General features: G+C 45.6%; 1 protein-coding gene across 1 annotated transcript in view; it reads left to right on the top strand.

Moving 5' to 3' along the window:
- Positions 1 to 21,941, top strand: part of CFAP54 (cilia and flagella associated protein 54) — a 1,075,777-nt gene that overhangs the window by 892,900 nt on the left and 160,936 nt on the right. The window contains exons 44-46 of the mRNA XM_069229529.1: positions 1,106 to 1,315; positions 2,973 to 3,039; positions 16,117 to 16,317. Of these exons, the coding sequence (XP_069085630.1) occupies positions 1,106 to 1,315; positions 2,973 to 3,039; positions 16,117 to 16,317 (478 nt within the window). The remainder of the gene's footprint in view (positions 1 to 1,105; positions 1,316 to 2,972; positions 3,040 to 16,116; positions 16,318 to 21,941) is intronic.

The raw sequence follows: 21,941 nt of genomic DNA, 5'->3' as shown, positions 1-21,941 counted from the left end.
GCTGTTTGTCCCTACCAGGACAGGCCACATTACTAGGCACATGTCCTGCCCTCTACATACATGGCACCCTGCCCATAGGGCTAGCTAGAGCCTACCTTAGGGGTGACTTACATGTAGTAAAAGAGGAGTTCTGGGCCTGGCAAGTAAATTTAGATGCCAGGTCACTGGACAGACAACTGTGCACACAGGCCCTGCGCTAGCAGGCCTGAGACAGGTTTGAAAGGCTACATCAGTGGGTGGCGCAAGCAGCGCTGCAGGTCCACTAGTAGAATTTAATTTACAGGCCCTGGTTATAGGGATACCACTTCACAAGGGATTTATAGGTAAATTAATAATGCCAATTAGGTATAAGCCAATCATGCCAAGTTTACAAAGGAGAGCACATGCACTTTAGCACTGATTAGCAGTGAAAAAGTGCTCAGAGTCATAACGTCAGCCATCAAGGGTCGGAAAAATGAGGAGGAAAAGGCAAAAAGTTTGGGGAATAACCCTGTCCAGGTCCAACAATTAGCACTTAGGGACTGTTCTTTTCTAGGTCGAGCATGCAAGTGATTTGACTTGTTGTAATCTATATATGGGCTTTTAACCACACCCACCCTTTGTTATCATTGGTAAATGCTTTCTGTTTGTGCCCCCTTGAGCGTTCTTGTTACCGCCTTTGACACCGACCCTGTTATATGGATAATTGCACGTTTGCCGATACGCTTGACTGCGAGTGAATTTCTTGTTCCTTTTGTGTCTCTCCTTCGTGCTCAAGCTCATGGCAGCCATGGGGCTTTGAATCGGCTCACTTATATGAACTGTCATACTTTTCATTTTCAGTTTATGTGGGAAAGAACGTTCAGTTAGGACTTTACAAAGCTAATAGCTCTAACTCGAGCAAGACCAATAGTATTTCAAATGCTTGTTTAGTATTACTGACAGGAAGGTGTACAACCCTAACAATGAACTGTGGAATCCTTTTTGTGTATGCGGTTCATTGCACGGTTTGTCCCAGGTTATGCAGTCTCTAATTAATTGTTAAACCTTGTTTGCACTAATGTACTTTTAAAAATCCTGTACCAATGTTAACTCATCTAAATAAATTTGCCTATTTTTATCACAGAGCTGCTTTCCAGTGTTGGTGCCAAGCTTTGGATGAAATACTTAAGGCTGTTGACATTTTGAATACATGGCAAGGGCTTGGCAGTGCCTCGGATTCTGCAGCTAAAAACAATCAAGATGTAGACACTAAGGATTACAGTGAAATATTTTTACACCGTGCTGGCATTTGGGGTTGCCTACAAGCGGCAGTCTTGACAGCTAAAATAGCTCAGTAAGTATGCTTCATGCTTCAAAATAAAAACTGAAAAGTGACCTTTTACAATAAATATATATCAGTTTATTGGTTTCTTTTGAAAAGGTCTTCGACATACAGGGCTGGTCCCATTGTAGGCGTAGTAGCACCGGTCTATTGCGTCTAGGGTGGGAGGAGGTTAGGGTTCTCTACTCCCATAAATATGATAAATTGACTAGTTTATCCCCTGAAAAACACTGGGAAGGAGACTGTACCACTGCAGGTGTCTGTCTTCCTTCACTTGCACAAATGGTGAACTGCGCTGTGACAGCTTGGTCTCCATTTCCCCAAAAAGTATTTGTACAAACCACTTAAGGCTCAGACTTTTGACGATTCAGGGTTTGGATACAGAAATGTGCCCACTCTGATCACGAAATTACACTAAGTGGAAAAGGGACCCAGAAGGCTGAGTCATATAAAATAAATATCAGGCATCCGGACGCATATTAATAATACTTAATAAATGTGTTATTTATTAAAATCTAGATAAATGTGTACATTTTAGTGTATACTGATTTTATCTGTAATGCAACCCACACCATTCCTCAAGTTCCATTCACAATTTCCTTCAGTTTGTTAATAATGTATTTAGGAGCTGAAGATAGTCTTCTTAAGTATTTATGTTTAAATATATGTTTGTCTGCCATCAGGTTTGACATTTATGAAGAGTAATGCAATGCTCTTTGACATGCGCTACTCTGGGTGCTCACTCCATATTTCTGCCTAGCATGACAAATAAATCCCAGATTGAGCCCAGGATTATTCAGGACGATGCTCATGTTACAATGGATTGCATGTTAAAAAGGATTTAGGAGTCTGTAAATGAGTAACATGGCCGAGTCACGCTGCCTCGTGTAGTGTTATATTGGCTACTCCATGAGATGGGATGCATTTTAACCACGTGAGTGGATACTAAAGGCAAAAGGAAATATTTACCAAGGGATTTACAGCACTCTTTCAGCAGAATGTACGAACAAAGGACACCAATGATAGCAAAACAAGTGCAAAACAGATGTTCACGTTTTCCTCATTTTGTAACACATGTAAAGTGAGTGCAAATTACACGTGAGGCTATGTTCCATTTAAGACGCACTGTCCCAGTTTGTACCATGGCACACTAACAGGGTCAGTGCGCCCTATTACATATAAGGGCTGCCTTAAACTCGGTCTGCCCTGGGGTCAGCGCATTAGTAAAAGTCAGGCTGCACCGGCCTGATGGATGGGTCAATGGGTCCCAATTTAAACCCTTCCAGAAAGTGCCCTCACTGACTGAACACCACCTCTTTGTGCTTCTGACCCACATTCATAATATGGCATGGGCACAGAGGCAAAGTGTTTCCCTCGTTAGCATGGGGACCCCCTTGAAACAGCACTGGCGCTAGATGTGTACTGATGCTATTAGCATTACATAAGGGGCCACACAAGCATCTGTGGCTGAAAATGGGAACGAATCATTTTTGTACCCCTGGGCACTGCATGTAATACTACTTCGATGGCAGTCTGTACAAATATTGTTTGCAGAAGTATGTATTACTCTTTCTTGAGTTATATGTTGGGTTTACATGTTTTCGTTAGTTTTTCAAACTTTAGATTATTATTTCTCACATAATTTGTACATTGTTTTGCATTTACTCAGGTATATTTTGGCATCTGATTTGAGAATGCGAACTGAATGCTGCATCCTCTCAGGTTTTCTATTTAAGGTAAGTATATGTAATGACATTGTATTTCACAAACGAAACCTGGGTTTCGTTTAGTGTATTTTTCTAATGTACTGTTTTCGTTTGTATGTCTGCTGTTACATGTAAAAGCAGTGAGTTTAAGCTTGTTTTTGTTTGCCCAGGAAGGTTTTGTTACATTTCCCAGCCATTTGCTCTTGAAGATAATTGAAGCTACATTTGTAATTTGAATATATATACGTTAAGAAACTATAACTAGTGGGCTCATGGCGTTATAGTTTCCTCAGGTAAATATAACTACAAATATAACCATAATTGCTGAATTTCTATGGTTTGGTGTGGGTAAAACGTGAACCTAACTATAACGACCCTGTAGCCTTTGTTTTTTTCAATGAATTTGTATGTTTTTTTTTTTAAGTTTATATAATTACTGTACGTTAATACAACCACAACCATGCATGGCCTTAGACCGTGCACAGCAGTGGCTGGACGGAGGGCCTGCCCTGCAGCCCACTCCCTCGCATGCACCCAACTCCACACTGCTCAGGTGCTTTGTCCGGGGGTGGCGGGGGTTTGGTGTGTGAGTGGGTGCATTTGTTTTTTTTTTCATTGTTTTTAGGATCTGTGGATCCTTTGCAAAGTTACACTGGGTGCTGCGCTTAGCACTGTCGTGAATCCGTGGATTGACCCCAAAAATAATTTGGGGGCAATTTTTTTTTTCCATGAGGGGTCTCTCAGGGACCACTCCATATGTCCTATGAGGTCAGGATACCTGTATCCTGACCCCGTATCTGTTTTTGCACTTTATTTTTCCCGCACCTGGCCCAAGCAACAAACACAATGGCAACCTCAACTTTCCTGTCAGGTGGTGGCCAGCCAATCACGGCCTTGCTTTTTGCCCAGGGAACAAATTATATAGATCATGTTAGATAGATCATATTTTCTAATAATAGATAATGACCCTCATTACGAGTGGCCCATTAATGGCTGGAATGGTGTTTTGGGACGTCAGAAAAAAATGGCTCAGTACAAGTTGAAACAGGAATACAAAGAGGAGGGACCAGGGAGGTTAATGGTCCGGTGTACAGTCTCCCAAAGTAAGTATTGAAAAAAGAGGGTACACTGTTCCAAACAGAAAAGAGAAGGAGGACCTAATTCTACAGGAGCAAGAACCCTCATGCATCGCATTGGATGACTGGCTTCATCATTGGGAAGGCTCCTCGTTAGGCCGGCGCTGCAATGCCTAACGGGCTCCCCGAGGGGGGCTCTTAACCGTTTTGCTCTGTTAATAATTGATGGAATCAGATCATTTAGATAAGGTACCTGAATTCAAGCACCTGAGTATAAATGGAGAGAAAGAAATCATAAAATTGGTTATCCATCGACAAGTGTAAATCATGAGTTTAATCAGTATTAATGGGATGGAGACCAAGGTTAAAAACAGAATAGGAGTAAAAAGTGAGTACTGATGCTCACGTACTGTCAACAAAAATACAAGAGGATTAAACCAATTATGGTGCCTCTAGGTATAAGGTCTACATGTTTCGCGTCTAGTGGTCCATCCGGATCCATTGACGCTTCATCAGGACCAAAGAAAAACAACGACTTCTCCAAACAATAAATTAATTAGACCCTATTAGGCGGAGGAATACAAAATAACAGTCACTTACTTTTGACTACTTGCTATGTCAAATAAGGTCACCCTAAAAATAAAGGAACACATATAGAAATATAGTCCAGAATACAGTGCACATGTGAATATAGTGGTTTAGTGCAACATTCGCATAAATTGTGTACAAAGAGATTATTGGAAAAATTATTTTGGGCTTACCATCCCCGGTCTTAGGATAGAGCTCCTAGGAATCGCATGTCAGGACCTGGAACTGACAATCTGTTTTTCGGTAGTCATAAGAAAGATAATTATATATGTTTTACAATAATGATAAAAGCCTACATTAATGTGTCAAAACCAGCCATCACATACATCTATGGGAGCTGAAACACCATTATAGTGACAGTTCTTCTCACCGGTGGGTAGTTAGAAAAGATATTGGTATAAATCAAAACTTTTTATGACCAAAACATTGTCCATTTAAAGGGTAAAAAAGGAAGGAAAAAGCATCTCGTCATAGTGCCTGAATCAAATGCTCATTAAGGAGATATGCTCTCAATAGGGCTTGGCTATTGTCAAACCAAAACACCGACAGAATAAAGTGTATAGGCATGGAAAATACCATTTTAACATAATAACGTGGATCCGGAATCATCACTGCTAAGAGAAAATACCAAGAAACGGAAAAATCTAATCATGTTCGCCCTACGATCCCTGTAACTAGAGGGAAGAAAAGTGGGGAAGACTCACAGTTGTCTTGCGTCCGTAGGTCGTTGAACCTACCCTCCTGACAGCGTCCCCGATCGACAGTGGCGGGGCACTTCATGGAGTGTTAAATACGTGCAGCGAGAAACCGGTAAAAACAGTCACCAGCCCTTTAACTGAGACCGAGTCCGTCGTTTATTTTCATCATTTTCTATACGCGCGCGAGCTGGGTAGCATTTCCGGGTTCTCGCTGCACATACTTAACACTCCATGAAGCGCCCCGCCACTGTCGATCGGGGACGCTATCAGGAGGGTAGGTTCAACGGTAACAGTTGAAATGGAAACCTGCCAAGATAGAAAACAGAGACACCAAATGTCACTGCTCCTGTTTCATCTCTCTGCTGGGCACTGGCATCTCCAAGTCGAAATGGATATCTAAAATCAAATAAGACATCCATAATAGTCTGGCATCAGTAATCTGATAGAGACTACTAACTGCAGACTTCTTACCTTAGAATAGTCCCCAGGTGTCAGACTAGATCCCGGAAATCTTGAGCAGCACCCCTGTGCGCTGGTAGGTGGTGGTGTTGTTCGGCTCCACGTCATCTGTTTTGGGAGAGACATGCACGGTACCTATGTAGATGCAACCCCAGCACGCTGACATCAGTTCTTTTCTTTCCATGCCAGTCAGCACAGATCTGTAAGAGTTATACTCAGTCATTTTTTTGACTGAGTTTTTTGATGTTTTGTTGAAGACATTTTTGAGAATCCTTTCTCCTAGTGTGTGATGGATCTCACCAAAAAAGCCACTGGGTTTTATGCTCTGTTGTGCCTGTCACAGGCAGATGTATGTGACAGACCAACACTTGGTATCTTTGTGGTATCTTTGTGGTGCTTAGAGAGAAACCACAACTCCAAGGCCTGCGAGGATCGCCACACCATGAACACAAAGGCACAGAGGGAGCATTCCCTGAAAGCTCCTTGCCTCCCAATGTCAAGCAACCCTGTGACACTGTTGATTCCAGTTGCGTGGAAGGTCCCTGGACTGCTAGTAGAGCTGCTTCTGATCATCGTCATCCCAGTCCAAATTTTTGGGTAAGTCCCACAAACGTAAAAGTCAAAGAAGTTGAAGCACTTCACCTCGCCATTTGTCAGGGGAACAATGACACCAAGTGAGGCCTTGCTCTTCTGCGGGGCCTGTGCCTGGGTCCACTCCATGCCTTCCATAGTTTCCCAGTCCCACAGTGATCATTGCCCAACTCAAGAAGTTCTGTGAGACATGCACATCATATTTGGGTGCCACGACCCCTCTGGAACATCCTCTTGCCCCATGGGTACGGGAGAGCCCCTACTAGATTCCCAACTGCGGCTTAACCCTCGGAAACATTTGGCCCCTATTAGTCCTGGGTTGAATCCAGAGTGAGACCACAACCTTTCATGGAGCATCTCCAGTGCCATCATTACTAGCGCGGTCAGAACCCTGTCACAGTGCCAACTCCACTGTCATTCCCAACTCCAGTACAGAGCCGGATTGGCCTATGTTAGTGCCTTTTTCCTTTGATAGGCCTGGGCAGGGAGATGATTGGGAGGAGTTTTGAGGACCTTTATTCATCCCATCACCACCTATATGAACAAGTAGACAACTGACATGAGGAGCTGGTGGATGCCAGTGGGTTAGACATTTTACCAGCCACAGGCTTGGTCTCTCCTCCTACCCTGGCTATGGAGGAGGGATCCTGCTTTGCAGTGGTGGTGCGGACAGCAACTGAGGTCCTGGACCTTCAGTTACTCTCAGTGGCAGTCAAGACGAACATCATGATGGAGGTGTTTTAGCTGTGAGTTACCCCTTCTGAACTTGTCCTCCAATTCAACAAATGGGCCGGGTCCAAGCCCTGCACCGGGGCTTCTGTGCAAAGGGCGATTGTCTACTGTGGTTGACATGCTCCTGGGGACCCCAGTTTCCTCACCCATACCCCGACTCCAGAGAGCTTGGATATGACTGACTCTGTAGGCAGAGCGATTGTGTCATCAAAAGCACTTAGATACCACGCATGGCTGAGAACCACTGGCTTTTCAGGGGATGTCCAAGCTTCCCTTTGATGGCTCTCGTTTTTCTGTTAAAAAGGCAGACTTAGCGCTGGAGCGCTTTAAAGACAGCAGAGCTACGGCCAGGGCTTTAGGCCTCTCCATGGCCTCTGCCAACCCCAGTCTTTCTTTCACCCCTTCTGTGACTATGGGAGTGATAACCAACCATGTCCGTTCCTGCCAAGCCACAATGGCGAGCAGGCTTCCCAGCCTTTTTGTGGCTGTAGATGAGGTTCCCACAAACTGTGGAAACTCCAGCCAGAGGTCGAGTCAGTCTGTCACCCCACTGGCAGTCTTAAAAACACTTTGGTTTAACCATATACTTGCATATGCACCAAGTGGGGACAGGATCCACCATCATCCGCCTCAATGGCAGTCCTTAACATTGGACAAATAGGTTTTACAATTCGCCCAGAAGGGCTATTCCATCCTCATTTTAGAAACTTACTGCGTCAGAAAGTATTGGCCTTTTTGGCCAAAGGGCCCATTGAGAAGGTGCTGCATCGGAAGTAGGTTGTGGTTGCTACTCCCACTACTTTCTGGTGCCAAAAAAAGACAGAGGCCTCAGTCCTGTTCTAGACCTGCACCTTCTCAACTTCTTCAACTTAGTTCAGGTCCTATCTGCCCTTAATGTTGGAGACTGGATATTTGCGTCAGACTTGCAGGTGCAATATTTCCACATTCCTCCCCTGCCTTCCCACAGATGTTATCTGTAGTTCACAGTGGGCTTAGAGCACTTTCAGTTCACTATGTTTCGCTTTGGCCTTACCAGCACCTCTTGGGTATTCACTAATGTGATGATGGTGGTTGGTTGCAGCACTCCTACAGAGGCCAGTGGATCTAGTCTTTCCCTAATTGGACTATTGGCTGTTGAAGGCAGACTGGCCCGAGGTAGTTGTCTCCCACCTCCACACTTTGTCGGACCTTGGGCATTTCCTCTGGTTCCCTGTAAACATGCCAAAGTTAAAAATGACTCCTTCTCGGAAGCTCCCTCTCATCTGAGCTGTTTTGGACACAGTGCAGTTTTGGGGCTATCCCCTGAACAGCGAGTCCAGGATATTCAGGCTGTTATTCTGATGTTCCAGCCAGTATCTGGATTTTGATGAGACTGGCTGTGAGGCTGTTGAACCTCATGGCCTTTTGCTTCCTGCTAGTGATTTATGCCCATTGGCATATGAGGTCTCTGTAGTGGGACCTGAGCAAAACATTATGAGAATCTCTCTAACCTGGTCCAGATCTCAGAGGGTCCTGCAAAAATCATACAGAAGTTGATATACCCCTATTAGGTCAATGGCAGACCCCTCTTTTGAAAGATCCATTCCTCTGCTTTCTCTTGAAAAGCAGTCTGTCACATCAGGAGTGATTAAAGCTGATAGGCCCCACAACACAGGCTATGGGATTGACTGGAGCTCACACCTTATGTCAGCTGCAGTAATATATGCATCAAAAGGTTTGCCCTGGGCCTAGCCTTAATCTGTTTGATTCTCTTATCAGCCCTATGTCTTTCATGAGATGTGCCCAGGCCCCTTCCTTGTGACCTCTCACTTAAAAAAGAGCACCCTTTGAAGTGTACAGGGAAAGCCTGACTCTCCCCTTACCAGTGTGGGTCCCACCCAGCTTACAGGAATGCAGCGATACACAAATATGTTTGGGTGAATTTCTCTTCCTCCTCTCCATGTTTCACCATGCATGCCTAGGTCTGCCAAAATGGAACCCAGGGCTCTCCATTCATTGTACAGTTCACAGGCACACATACACCTAGTACATGTATACATCATACACACACTGTACAGTATTTTATCGCTTATGTATTGTACCCCTCATAGGCACGCACACAGCACTTATATTTATCATGCAAGCACTGCCATGCACTGTATCTTTTGTATATTGTACCACTCGAAGGCACACATACACCCAGGACAAGCACTCACTGTGTATGCACTGCTCAGTATTGAATCATCACTGTTTGTACCCTTCTCAGGCACACATACTCCCAGCGCAAATACCACACCTCGTCGCAGAACTGCACAATGAAGCAATGTAGGCCAAGGGAGGCTAACATACAGTAGCAGAACTTTACAATGAGTGAGACTGTAGGCCTCACTCTAGTGCCACAGCTGCCACTGCTGCGCTTATGTTGCCTAACTTCTGGTGAAAACACTATTCTTCCGCCACTATGAGGGTAGTGCTTTGGTTACCCCTCACTGTCCAAAAAGACTGCAGTCCATGAGAGAGGCCTATGTAATGACAACACAAATTAGCATTAGGAATCCAGACATCAGTACAGTTGGGCACTCAGGGCAGTAGTGCATGCCCACTGCCATGCAGCCTCAACTTTGTTATTTAAGATGCTTTTTGACTTTTGTTGTTTTATGTTGGATTTTATGTTGGAGAAGCATGACACTAGCTTGTGTTTTTTGATCCCTCATCAGCTCTGCAGAAAATGGCCGCGCCTACTTGGATCAAAAGCTCTAATGTGGGTGTCTCATTTGTATGAGTGCTTGCCTCCAATAATGCTGACAGACTTCACAGTAACACACAGGTTGCTGCAAGTCAAAAGAATCGAACTTTAAGTGGCGTAGCAGCAGGGCTTCCCAAATAAGATGCCAAACTGTAAAGTCTCTGCAATTGTAGAGTCGATCCACTGTGACATTGTAGAATAGTTTCTTTATAGCCCTTCAACTTTCCCTGTGACAGTATTACTTCAAAATCCCTCTTAGTTTAACCCGATGTTGCCCACAGACAAAGTCCACTGCCAGGAGATGCTGCCTATTAAGATACTTTTGAATTTAAACCAAGAAGAATCGCAAATTAATCTCAGCAAGGACGGGAGAGAAAAATACATAAGAGAGTGGATGCAGTCAGTACCATCCAACTCCCAAATGAAAATGAGCAAATAGAAAGATGCCTTTGATGCTTCAACTCCGTCCACATGCTAGCTCGGCACAGCATTTGGCACCTCCATTTTATTTTTTCCGTATGTATTCAATAAAGAAAAGTTATTTGCCAGAGACCCACAAGGAATGATTAAATCCAATATACCTAATTAGCCTGGGGCGTAGCTTGGTCGGTAAGATTGTATAAAATACATTATACTAGAAGCAGGGCAGGAGGGGGACATAAGGAGCAGTACTAAGGGAGAGAAGTGCGGGTTGTAAGGGATCCTTATAACTCAATATTTGGTTAAATAACAGTTTTTAAGACCACAAAGGCAAATGTGCGCGTTTTTTTGCATGTGTATGTTAAAATCCCAAGTGAAATTCGGCATACACCTCACCATGCCTTCCTTAAATCCCCTGTAGACAACTATTTACTACAGAATACATTTATTAGGGGAGTGTTACACCCCAAACATCCGTCTACCGAAACTACACCCCTGTAATTAGCAGGAAGAAAACCGAGTTTTAATATTAATATAAACTGTTTTGTCAATATGTTGCATGTGATTTGCCCAAATCACTTATAAATTGTGTGTCGACTGTGGACAATTTTAGAAGGTTCTGGAAGGCTGAACTCGTCGATCACAGTCTTACATACCACATTACTGATAAAAGGACCTCTCTGTTTACTACCACTATGGTGATCTCACCATGTTGTATGTGATCTAATCAGGGGAGTAGCCAGAAAATTAACATTTTTAACCAAAGCTCTTATGGCACCAAGCAAGCGAAGCAAGTCATCGCAACACTCTCTAGGAGATGTTGTTTGTCTCTTCTGTCCAAAAATCTATCAATTCATCCTTTCATCCTTCAGTCCACCAGTATGATTTCCACCATTTTACCTGTACATTCTGTGATCTATTCAGTCTTTCCTCCAACATTTGGTCTGTCAGCATTTTATCCATCCACGACCGCCTATCCATCCGTCTTCAAACCTATCTACCAAACATATCCATCCATCCATCCATCCATCCATCCTTTCACTTGTCTTAAATCCTTTCACCTGTTCATCCCCCTTTCATCCATCCATCCTTTCAATCATCCATCCTTTCGCTCACCTTTCCACCCTGCCACTTATCCATTGTGAGAAAGTAGCCTCTTTCTAGCCTTGTTACCCCCACTTTTGGCCTGTTTGTGAGTGTATGTCAGGGTGTTTTCACTGTCTCACTGGGATCCTGCTAGCCAGGGCCCAGTGCTCATAGTGAAAACCCTATGTTTTCAGTATGTTTGTTATGTGTCACTGGGACCCTGCTAGTCAGGACCCCAGTGCTCATAGGTTTGTGGCCTATATGTATGTGTTACCTGTGTAGTGACTAACTGTCTCACTGAGGCTCTGCTAATCAGAACCTCAGTGGTTATGCTCTCTCAGTTCTTTCCAAATTGTCACTAACAGGCTAGTGACCAATTTTACCAATTTACATTGGCTTACTGGAACACCCTTATAATTCCCTAGTATATGGTACTGAGGTACCCAGGGTATTGGGGTTCCAGGAGATCCCTATGGGCTGCAGCATTTCTTTTGCCACCCATAGGGAGCTCTGACAATTCTTACACAGGCCTGCCACTGCAGCCTGAGTGAAATAACGTCCACGTTATTTCACAGCCATTTTACACTGCACTTAAGTAACTTATAAGTCACCTATATGTCTAACCTTTACCTGGTAAAGGTTAGGTGCAAAGTTACTTAGTGTGAGGGCACCCTGGCACTATCCAAGGTGCCCCCACATTGTTCAGGGCCAATTCCCTGAACTTTGTGAGTGCGGGGACACCATTACACGCGTGCACTACATATAGGTCAATACCTATATGTAGCTTCACAATGGTAACTCCGAATATGGCCATGTAACATGTCTAAGATCATGGAATTGCCCCCTCTATGCCATCCTGGCATTGTTGGCACAATTCGATGATCCCAGTGGTCTGTAGCACAGACCCTGGTACTGCCAAACTGCCTTTCCTGGGGTTTCACTGCAGCTGCTGCTGCTGCCAACCCCTCAGACAGGTTTCTGCCCCCCTGGGGTCAAGCCAGGCTTGTCCCAGGATGGCAGAACAAAGGACTTCCTCTGAGAGAGGGTGTTACACCCTCTCCCTTTGGAAAATGGTGTGAAGGCAGGGGAGGAGTAGCCTCCCCCAGCCTCTGGAAATGCTTTCTTGGGCACAGATGTGCCCAATTCTGCATAAGCCAGTCTACACCGGTTCAGGGACCCCTTAGCCCCTGCTCTGGCGCGAAACTGGACAAAGGAAAGGGGAGTGACCACTCCCCTGACCTGCACCTCCCCTGGGAGGTGTCCAGAGCTCCTCCAGTGTGCTCCAGACCTCTGCCATCTTGGAAACAGAGGTGCTGCTGGCACACTGGACTGCTCTGAGTGGCCAGTGCCACCAGGTGACGTCAGAGACTCCTTGTGATAGGCTCCTTCAGGTGTTGCTAGCCTATCCTCTCTCCTAAGTAGCCAAACCCTCTTTTCTGGCTATTTAGGGTCTCTGTCTCTGGGGAAACTTTAGATAACGAATGCAAGAGCTCAGCTGAGTTCCTCTGCATCTCTCTCTTCACCTTCTGATAAGGAATCGACTGCTGACCGCGCTGGAAGCCTGCAAACCTGCAACATAGTAGCAAAGACGACTACTGCAACTCTGTAACGCTGATCCTGCCGCCTTCTTGACTATTTTCCTGTCTGTGCATGCTGTGGGGGTAATCTGCCTCCTCTCTGCACCAGAAGCTCCGAAGAAATCTCCCGTGGGTCGACGTAATCTTCCCCCTGCAACCGCAGGCACCAAAAAGCTGCATTACCAGTCCCTTGGGTCTCCTCTCAGCACGACGAGCGAGGTCCCTCGAATCCAGCAACTCTGTCCAAGTGGCCCCCACAGTCCAGTGACTCTTCAGTCCAAGTTTGGTGGAGGTAAGTCCTTGCCTCACCTCGCTGGGCTGCATTGCTGGGAACCGCGACTTTTGCAGCTACTCCGGCCCCTGTGCACTTCCGGCGGAAATCCTTCGTGCACAGCCAAGCCTGGGTCCACGGCACTCTAACCTGCATTGCACGACTTTCTGAGTTGGTCTCCGGCGACGTGGGACTCCTTTGTGTAACTTCGGGTGAGCACCGTTTCACGCATCCTCCTAGTGCCTGTTTCTGGCACTTCTCCGGGTGCTACCTGCTGCTGAGAGGGCTCCTTGTCTTGCTCGATGTCCCCTCTCTTTCCTGGTCCAATTTGCGACCTCCTGGTCCCTCCAGGACCACAGCAGCGTCAAAAAACGCTAACCGCACGATTTGCAGCTAGCAAGGCTTGTTGGCGTTCTTTCGGCGGGAAAACACTTCTGCACGACTCTCCACGGCGAGAGGGATCCGTCCACCAAAGGGGAAGTCTCTAGCCCTTTTTGTTCCTGCAGAAACCGCAGCTTCTTCTGTCCAGTCGAAGCTTCTTTGCACCCGCAGCGGGCATTTCCTGGGCATATGCCCATCTTCGACTTGCTTGTGACTTTTGGACTTGGTCCCCTTGTTCCACAGGTACCCTAGATTGGAAATCCACAGTTGTTGCATTGTTGGTTTGTGTCTTTCCTGCATTATTCCTCTATCACAACTTCTTTGTCCTTAGGGGAACTTTAGTGCACTTTGCACTCACTTTTCAGGGTCTTGGGGAGGGCTAATTTTCTAACTCTCACTATTTTCTAATAGTCCCAGCGACCCTCTACAAGGTCACATAGGTTTGGGGTCCATTCGTGGTTCGCATTCCACTTTTGGAGTATATGGTTTGTGTTGCCCCTATCCCTATGTTTCCCCATTGCATCCTATTGTAACTATACATTGTTTGCACTGTTTTCTAAGACTATACTGCATATTTTTGCTATTGTGTATATATATCTTGTGTATATTTCCTATCCTCTCACTGAGGGTACACTCTAAGATACTTTGGCATATTGTCATAAAAATAAAGTACCTTTATTTTTAGTATAACTGTGTATTGTGTTTTCTTATGATATTGTGCAAGTGACACTTGTGGTACTGTAGTAGCTTCACCCGTCTCCTAGTTCAGCCTAAGCTGCTCTGCTAAGCTACCATTATCTATCAGCCTAAGCTGCTAGACACCCTATACACTAATCAGGGATAACTGGGCCTGGTGCAAGGTGCAAGTACCCCTTGGTACTCACTACAAGCCAGTACAGCCTCCTACATCCATCTATCCACCCTCTCACTCCATCATCCTCACTTTCACTCATCCATCCATCAACCCTTTTCCTCAGCCATCAGTCCACCCGTTCACTCAGCCATCCATCCTTTAATTCATCCATCCACCTTCGACCCATCCATCCACTCATATATCCATCCATTTATCCTTTCACTTATCCTTCCTTTCACTCGCTCACTCATCCATCCACCCATTCTTTAACTCAACTGTCCATCCAGTCACCTTTTCACTCATTCATCCGTTCACACGTTCATCCAGCCACCCATCAACCCTCCCTTTCACTCATACATCCATTCCTTCACTCTATCCACTCATACAGTCTTTCCCTCCTTCCATCCATCCACTCATTGATCCATCCTTTCTACTGTTCACTCATCCATCCTTTCACTCACTCATCCATCCATCCTTTCTCTCCTAATTTCACCCACTCCCCCTTTCACTCACTCATCCATCCATCCATTCACCCTTTCACTTATCCATCCTTACATCTATCCACCCATCCGTCAATCCTTCCTACCTTTCTTTCATCCATCCTTACATCCATCCTTTCACTAGCCATCCACCTTTTCATTCAGTCATCCATCTGCCATTTCACTCACACATCCATCTATCCATCTGCGATCCATCCATCTACCCTTTCACTGACTCATCCATCATTTCACTCACCCATCCATCCACCCTTTCATGCATCCATCCATTCACCCTTTCACTGATCCATCTATCCACCCTTTCATCCAGCCACCCATCTACCCTTCATTTCACGCACTCACCCTTCCTTCGATCAGTCCATCAATCCTTTCACTCATCATCCTTTCACTCTATCCATTCATCCAGCCTTTCACTCCATCATCCATCCATCCACCCACCCACTCATTAATCTATCCCTTTTCTTTTGCTCATCCATCCATCATTTAACTCATCCAACCATCATTTCTTTCATCCTCCATCATCCACCCTTTTACTCATCCATCTATCCAAATATCCTTTCACTCACCCATCCATCCACTCTTCCCCCCTTTCACTCATCTACCCTTCCAAATCCATCTATCCTTCCGCTTACTCGCCTTCCCACCCTTTGTCTGCCGAGCTGCAGACATAAAAGGCCCATAAAGAACCCCACCCCGAAGCGGGGGGCTGACGACGCTTCTGGACCTGATAGTACATGGGTGACACAGAGAGAGCCAGCAGATATGTATGAGTAATTGAGAAGTGTAAACAATTCTCACCTGGTATTGTCTATGCTTCTATTGGAAGTAAACGGTTTACGGTGATGATTACATTTCACGGTATTTTATTATCTTTTTTTTTATTTCACGTAAAATATGACATACCTGAAGACTAATTGAAGCTGCGAGAAGAGTAAATGGGGAAGACGAGGTCACCTGTCATTTGTAAAATTAAGAAGAGTAGAAGACTTCCTCCCCATAAAATGAGATGGACAAATGAAACAGTGTAAAACATTGATATTTTGTAACAACAATATTTCGACCGCTGAAGTACTAGATTAGAATTAAAAAGCCACAAAATGACTTCTCATGCCTCGGCACATACATTTATTTTCTACCTCTCTTCATTTTGCAGTCTCTGTTCAGAGCATCCTTTCCACATCCAAGAGCTGATCGTGACTACGCGCTGTATGAAATAGGCGAGCAGTGTGACGTACGGGATCTTGTTCCCGGAATAGACCTGTTCTCAGATCGGTACAGGGCTGATATTGCCACTGTTGTGGCAAGTCTGGATTTTCTCATCTATGAATTATACAGTTGTCAACAGAGCCTTATGGTAAGTTACTTAGTAAATCATTTGTGATTGTATTGGAAAATAAATTACATACCATCAGTTAATGAAATGACTAACTCCTGACTTGAGTTGACCTCAAGGTATTCTAACTTGGAAATAAACTCGCTTGCACTCAATTAACACGTTTCTAAATGTTTGCTGTCTACTATCAAATAACTCCTTAGTATTTACTACACAGAAAGTTCCTTAAATAAAACATATCTCAACATAGTTTAAGTATATAATATTTACTATGCTGCTATGGTTTACTTCCCAACAGAAAATAAAAGAGAAACACTTCATGGGTTACCAGTACCCTGACACGTGAGTTTTTTCTGCATTTAGACTGGCATGGAAGATTTTTAATTCATTCGGTGCCAAGAGACATCCCCAGACTACAGACACTTGAAGTTACAAAGATAGTGCCGCTGGGGGGTTGATGCATTTCAATTGTAATGTTCTAAATTAAAATGGCAACATACTAAGTTACAATTTCTCTTTTAGTTACAAACGGTGTGTGTAGTGGCTCCATGGGAATGAAGCAAGACAAAGTTGACTAGGACCTGCCAACATTTTCTCAAGAAGACAGTAGTTTGTTACCTAATAACATAGAAAAGAGGATGCCAGGCTTCTAATATGCCTATAAACAATGGTATATTAAGCACAACTTTTTTAAAGGTAGTTTTACATTGTTTGTAAAGTTGTAGTGACCGTGCTGTTGTTTCGAGATTACGAGCCTTTTGAGCACCACCGCCGTCTGTTTTCTGCCTTCATGGAAAACAGATCACAGTTCTGCTGCTTTCTGGATGACTTGGAATGCTGAGTAAGGCATGGCCAGTACATCATTATTCATATTGAAAGCTAAAGCTGTATTGCCCCCTGGGGGATGCCTCCTCCTGCGTGACCTAAGAGGAAAAAACATCATCTTCCTTATAGCTTTCTATCCTCCATATTCATCCATGTTTATGTCAGACGGCAGGAACTCATGTCTTCTACAACAAGCATTTGCAATGCAACGGGTCTCGCATTACGTCGAGTTAGAGCTATTAGCGTTGTAAACTCCTAACCGGACTTTACTTGCCACATTAAATAAATGCTGCGAAATAAAGAGAAATAGTAGTCCAGAAACCATACGGAAAACATGGAGCCTCGTATGCTTCCAGTAGTTTACCGGTGCTCTCGAGGAGGGCTAAACACAGGAAAAGGCATGATGTATGCGTGCCATTCACAAATGAAAACAAGCGGATTTCAAAAGGCAAGCCCACAAACCAATAAAAATGACTGACGTAACATGGGCGTCGTTAAAATTCCCCTAAAGAGAGATTAGAAGAAGGACGGAACGCTTTGAGCTCAGCCCTAAAACGGAGTAGGCTTCGGGTCTGCCCAATTCAGCCTTTGCTTGATTAAAGCGTCTGTTGCATTTGGATCAGCTTATAGGACTAAAATTCGATTTTTAGGTCGAGCGCACAAGCGCTCTGGCTATGTGTAATCTATCTGTTGGCTTTCAACCTTGCCCACCGCACGCCAATCACTATCACTCGATCTTGGGCTTGCCTTTCAAAAATCCTTTGTTATCATTGGTAAATGCTTTACGTTTGTCCCTCCTTGGGGCAATTTTGTTACCGCCTTGGCCATCGACCCTGTTAATTGGATAATTGCACTTTTGCCTACAGGTTTGACTGTGACAAACTCCTTTTGTGTCACTCCTTTGCACTCATGCTCATGGCAGCTGTGGTGCTTTGAATTGGTTCCCTTATGTGAACTGTTTTACTTTTCGTTTTCAATTTATGTGGCAAGAAAAGTCCAGTTAGGATTTTACAACGCTATTAACTCTAACTCAAGCAAATGTGAGACCCATTGCATTGCAAATGCCTGTTCACTTTGTAGTGGGGACTTGGAAAAGGAGTCCACAATCTGCACTGAGTATACTATACACTTTAAAATTATATAACAATCAAACAGTGTGGTGTTTATGGCTCTATTGCCAAACTATTTCAAAGAAACAGTGTAATTCAGAATAGAAGCCTCACTGTTGATCCCTTTTGCCCATTCCACTCCCCTCTTTGAAATCCATCATTTTGTGATGATGAATGTCGATTGAAAGTAAAGAGATGGTGCTACTTTACAATACAATAACAGGACATCATCATCATGGATAATCAAAGGAACCCTGAATGGGTATTTGTGGACAGTAGATGATAAGGGTTGAAAATAAATTACGTTCACTAGCATTGGGTCTTTCATGCATACACTAGATTGATGAGAGAGAGAGAGAGAGAGAGAGAGAGAGAGAGAGAGAGAAAGAAAGAGAGAGAGAGATACATACATACATACATACATACACACCCACCATCTGTTCCTTTGCTGTCTTGTAACTGAGATCCTCACCACGCATCATAAAGAGTGCCTAGTGCTCATTCCCAGGTCAACTTACGAGAGGTTTTCCAGTAACATCAAGAAAGAGAGTTTATGATATTGTTGGACTTACATAATGCATTCTTTCTTATCCCCATACATACCAAGCACCATGTTTCTTCAGTTTGAGGTAGCAAGTTGCCATTATCAATTCTAAGCCTTCCGTTTGGGATTTAAATCTCTACCATGTTTCATGAAGTTCTTGTTAACTGTTGTAGTATTTCTTTGATGGCAAAGTTACCATGTGTCTTCCTACCCTCATAATTGACCGATCAAGGGCAAATCGGAGCGTGCAGCAGCACTCCCTACAATGGTATGTTTTGACTGCTCTGCAGTGTTAGATTCACTTTGAAAGAGGAAAACCTGTCTGTGGCGCCATGTAACCTCATGCAATTCCAGGAAGCCGTCCTCTGGCTGTCCATGGGGAAGGACTTTTCTGCCCAGTAACGCAACAGGAGGATTCAGTTGAGAGTGTAACAATTTCAGAAAACATCATTCAGTTCAGTTCAACTTTACAAGGAGCATAGGAATGATGTATCCTGCATCAACTCACCATTATTCTATTCTGCTGCCTTCAGATCCAGCCACTGAAAGAAGAGCAAGACAAACATTTAGATTGAGGGCAAATCTCAACTAACAATCAAGAGGAATGAGCGATTGTGCAAATCTCAATAAGCACTAAGGAATATGTAGTGTTCATGCAATTTTAAATGCAGACTGATGAGAGATGCTGAAAATCTGAACGTGCATTAAGGATTAGAGTTTAGGGGGCAGTCTAAACTTAAACGATGTTGGTAATTCTTTATATATTGTGAACCTTCCTGGCTTGATGTTATCCAGCTTTGGTGTCATACGTGCTACTCTGGCTACTCCAGTCTGAGGGATCAACCTGTAAGATTGATGAAAATGTTTGCTTCTTTCCATACACTCACTAATCCATTCATCCACTCATATATTCAATTGTTCATCGATTTATGAACTCACGCATTCTATACTTATCCATGCTCTTAGTCACTGTCTCTGATGGACAGTCAGGGGGTCATTCTGACCTCGGCGGTAAAAGGCTCTTACCGCCGGTCAGAAGACCGCCATAACACTGCCGCGGCCGCAGTAAACCGCCACGGTCATTCTGACCCACAACTGCCAAACCGCCAAAAACCTGACATCCACGGAAGGCCGCCTCATCAGCGGTCAGCGATAAACTGGAGATGACCAAACCTCCACCGTCACGCCAACACAAACACGCCCATGCCATTCCGACCCACGAATCCACGCGGCGGTCTTTCAACCGCGGTATTCCATTGGCGGTACACACCACCGCGGTCAAAATACACACACCCTTACAAAACACAGCCACATTGGACAATTCGAAATACACACACCTGATACACATACACACAACACTCCCACACACCCATCACCATATAAAACACACACCCACATCACCCACAAACCGAAATTCAGAGACAAGGCGCAATACACAGAGAGAGAGCACAGGGAACGCAAACCACAACACACACAGGAACCCAACTTCATCACCCACACCACATCTACGCACACATCACCACACACCACCACTCACATCACCACAAACACCACCCCACACCCCATCCACACCACCCTATGGCACCCCAAAGACACCCCAGGTTCTCGGACCAAGAACTCAGGGTCATGGTGGAGGAAATAATTAGGGTAGAGCCCCAGCTCTTCGGCACACAGGTGCAGCACACCACAATAGCCAGGAAGGCAGAGCTATGGCAAAGGATCAACGCCGTGGGACAGCATCCCAGAAATCGGGAAGACATCCGAAAGCGCTGGAACGACCTACGGGGGAAGGTGCGGTCGATGGTGTCAAGACACAACATCGCTGTGCAGAAGACTGGCGGCGGACTCCCACCCACTCCACCCGAATTCACAGCATGGGAGCAAGAGGTCTTTAACATCCTGCATCCTGAGGGCCTCGCTGGAGTAGGCGGAGGAATGGACTCTGGTAAGTCTAATCTCAACTACTTCACCCCCCCCACCAGCATGCAAACCCACACCCCCACCCTCACCCCCAACCCCCCAGCACACATCCTCCCTGCCAATGTCTCACCAGCACAACCCACCCAACCCAACACCAATCCATGAATGCCAACACAAACCCTGGACACCCATCACCTAAGCATGACCACTGCACATACCCATCCCCCCCACAAACCACCCTCACAACTCCTCCCACAAGGGAATGCCAGCACTGGGGGACAAGGGCACCCACAAATCGCAAGCCATGGCACACACAGACGCAATAACCATACTCTTTCACCCCTGCAGGGCCCGAACGCCAACACACCGGCCAGGAGGGTCCAGATTTGTCCATCCCACACCCAGAACAGAACAGTCCCCCAGTGATGACAGCAGCTCTGTCGACCTAGAACCTGATGACCAGCCCGGCCCATCGGGGACCTCTGGACAGTCGGTTCCCCACACACAGGCACAGGCCACAGCAGACCAAACCCCCTCTGGGAATACCAGCACAGCTCCCACCCAGCGGGCACATGCCTCTGTCTCCAGGACGCGTCAATCAGCGGTGTGTCCACCACTACAGGGCACCCAGGTTGACCCACCACCCCAACAACAACAGGGACCTGGGGGCAGCGGTAGTGGGCACACTGTCCAGGGGACAGAGGCCCGGGGAAACAGGGGCACTGGGAGGGCTGCTGTGCGACAGGGGGGGGACAGGCCCAGGGAACCCACTCTCCAAGAGGCCCTCACCACCATCATGGGAGCATACCACCACTCCCAGGAGACGATGGCGACGGTACTGGCCAGGTTCCAGGAGATCCAGGCACAGCAGGAGGAACGGTACATGGGGTTCAGAGACGAACTCAGGAACATCGGTTCCACAATGGGGACCATCGTCCTGGCCCTCAACCAGATAGTCACCACATTGCGGGACCATGTGGCACCACAAAGGGCCCCTGTCACTAGCCTGGACCACGAACAGCCTACCACCTCCGCCAGCGCTAGTGGACAGGAGGCCCCCACACAACGACAGGCCACCAGAACCCCACCTCCTGCTGAAGAACAACCACCCCGCAAGCGGAACCTGAGATCACACAAGAAGACAGAGTAGGATGCCAAGACCCCCGCCAGCATAAGATAGCCCCTGATGTCATCCCACTGTCCCACAATGTCACCCTGTCCAACCTCAAACTGCCCCTGCTCCATCC

Source organism: Pleurodeles waltl, chromosome 4_1, assembly GCF_031143425.1.
Source record: "Pleurodeles waltl isolate 20211129_DDA chromosome 4_1, aPleWal1.hap1.20221129, whole genome shotgun sequence".
Lineage (NCBI taxonomy): Eukaryota > Metazoa > Chordata > Amphibia > Caudata > Salamandridae > Pleurodeles > Pleurodeles waltl.
The sequence above is the reverse complement of the archived record's forward strand: the minus strand, read 5'-3'. Positions and strand labels throughout refer to the sequence as shown.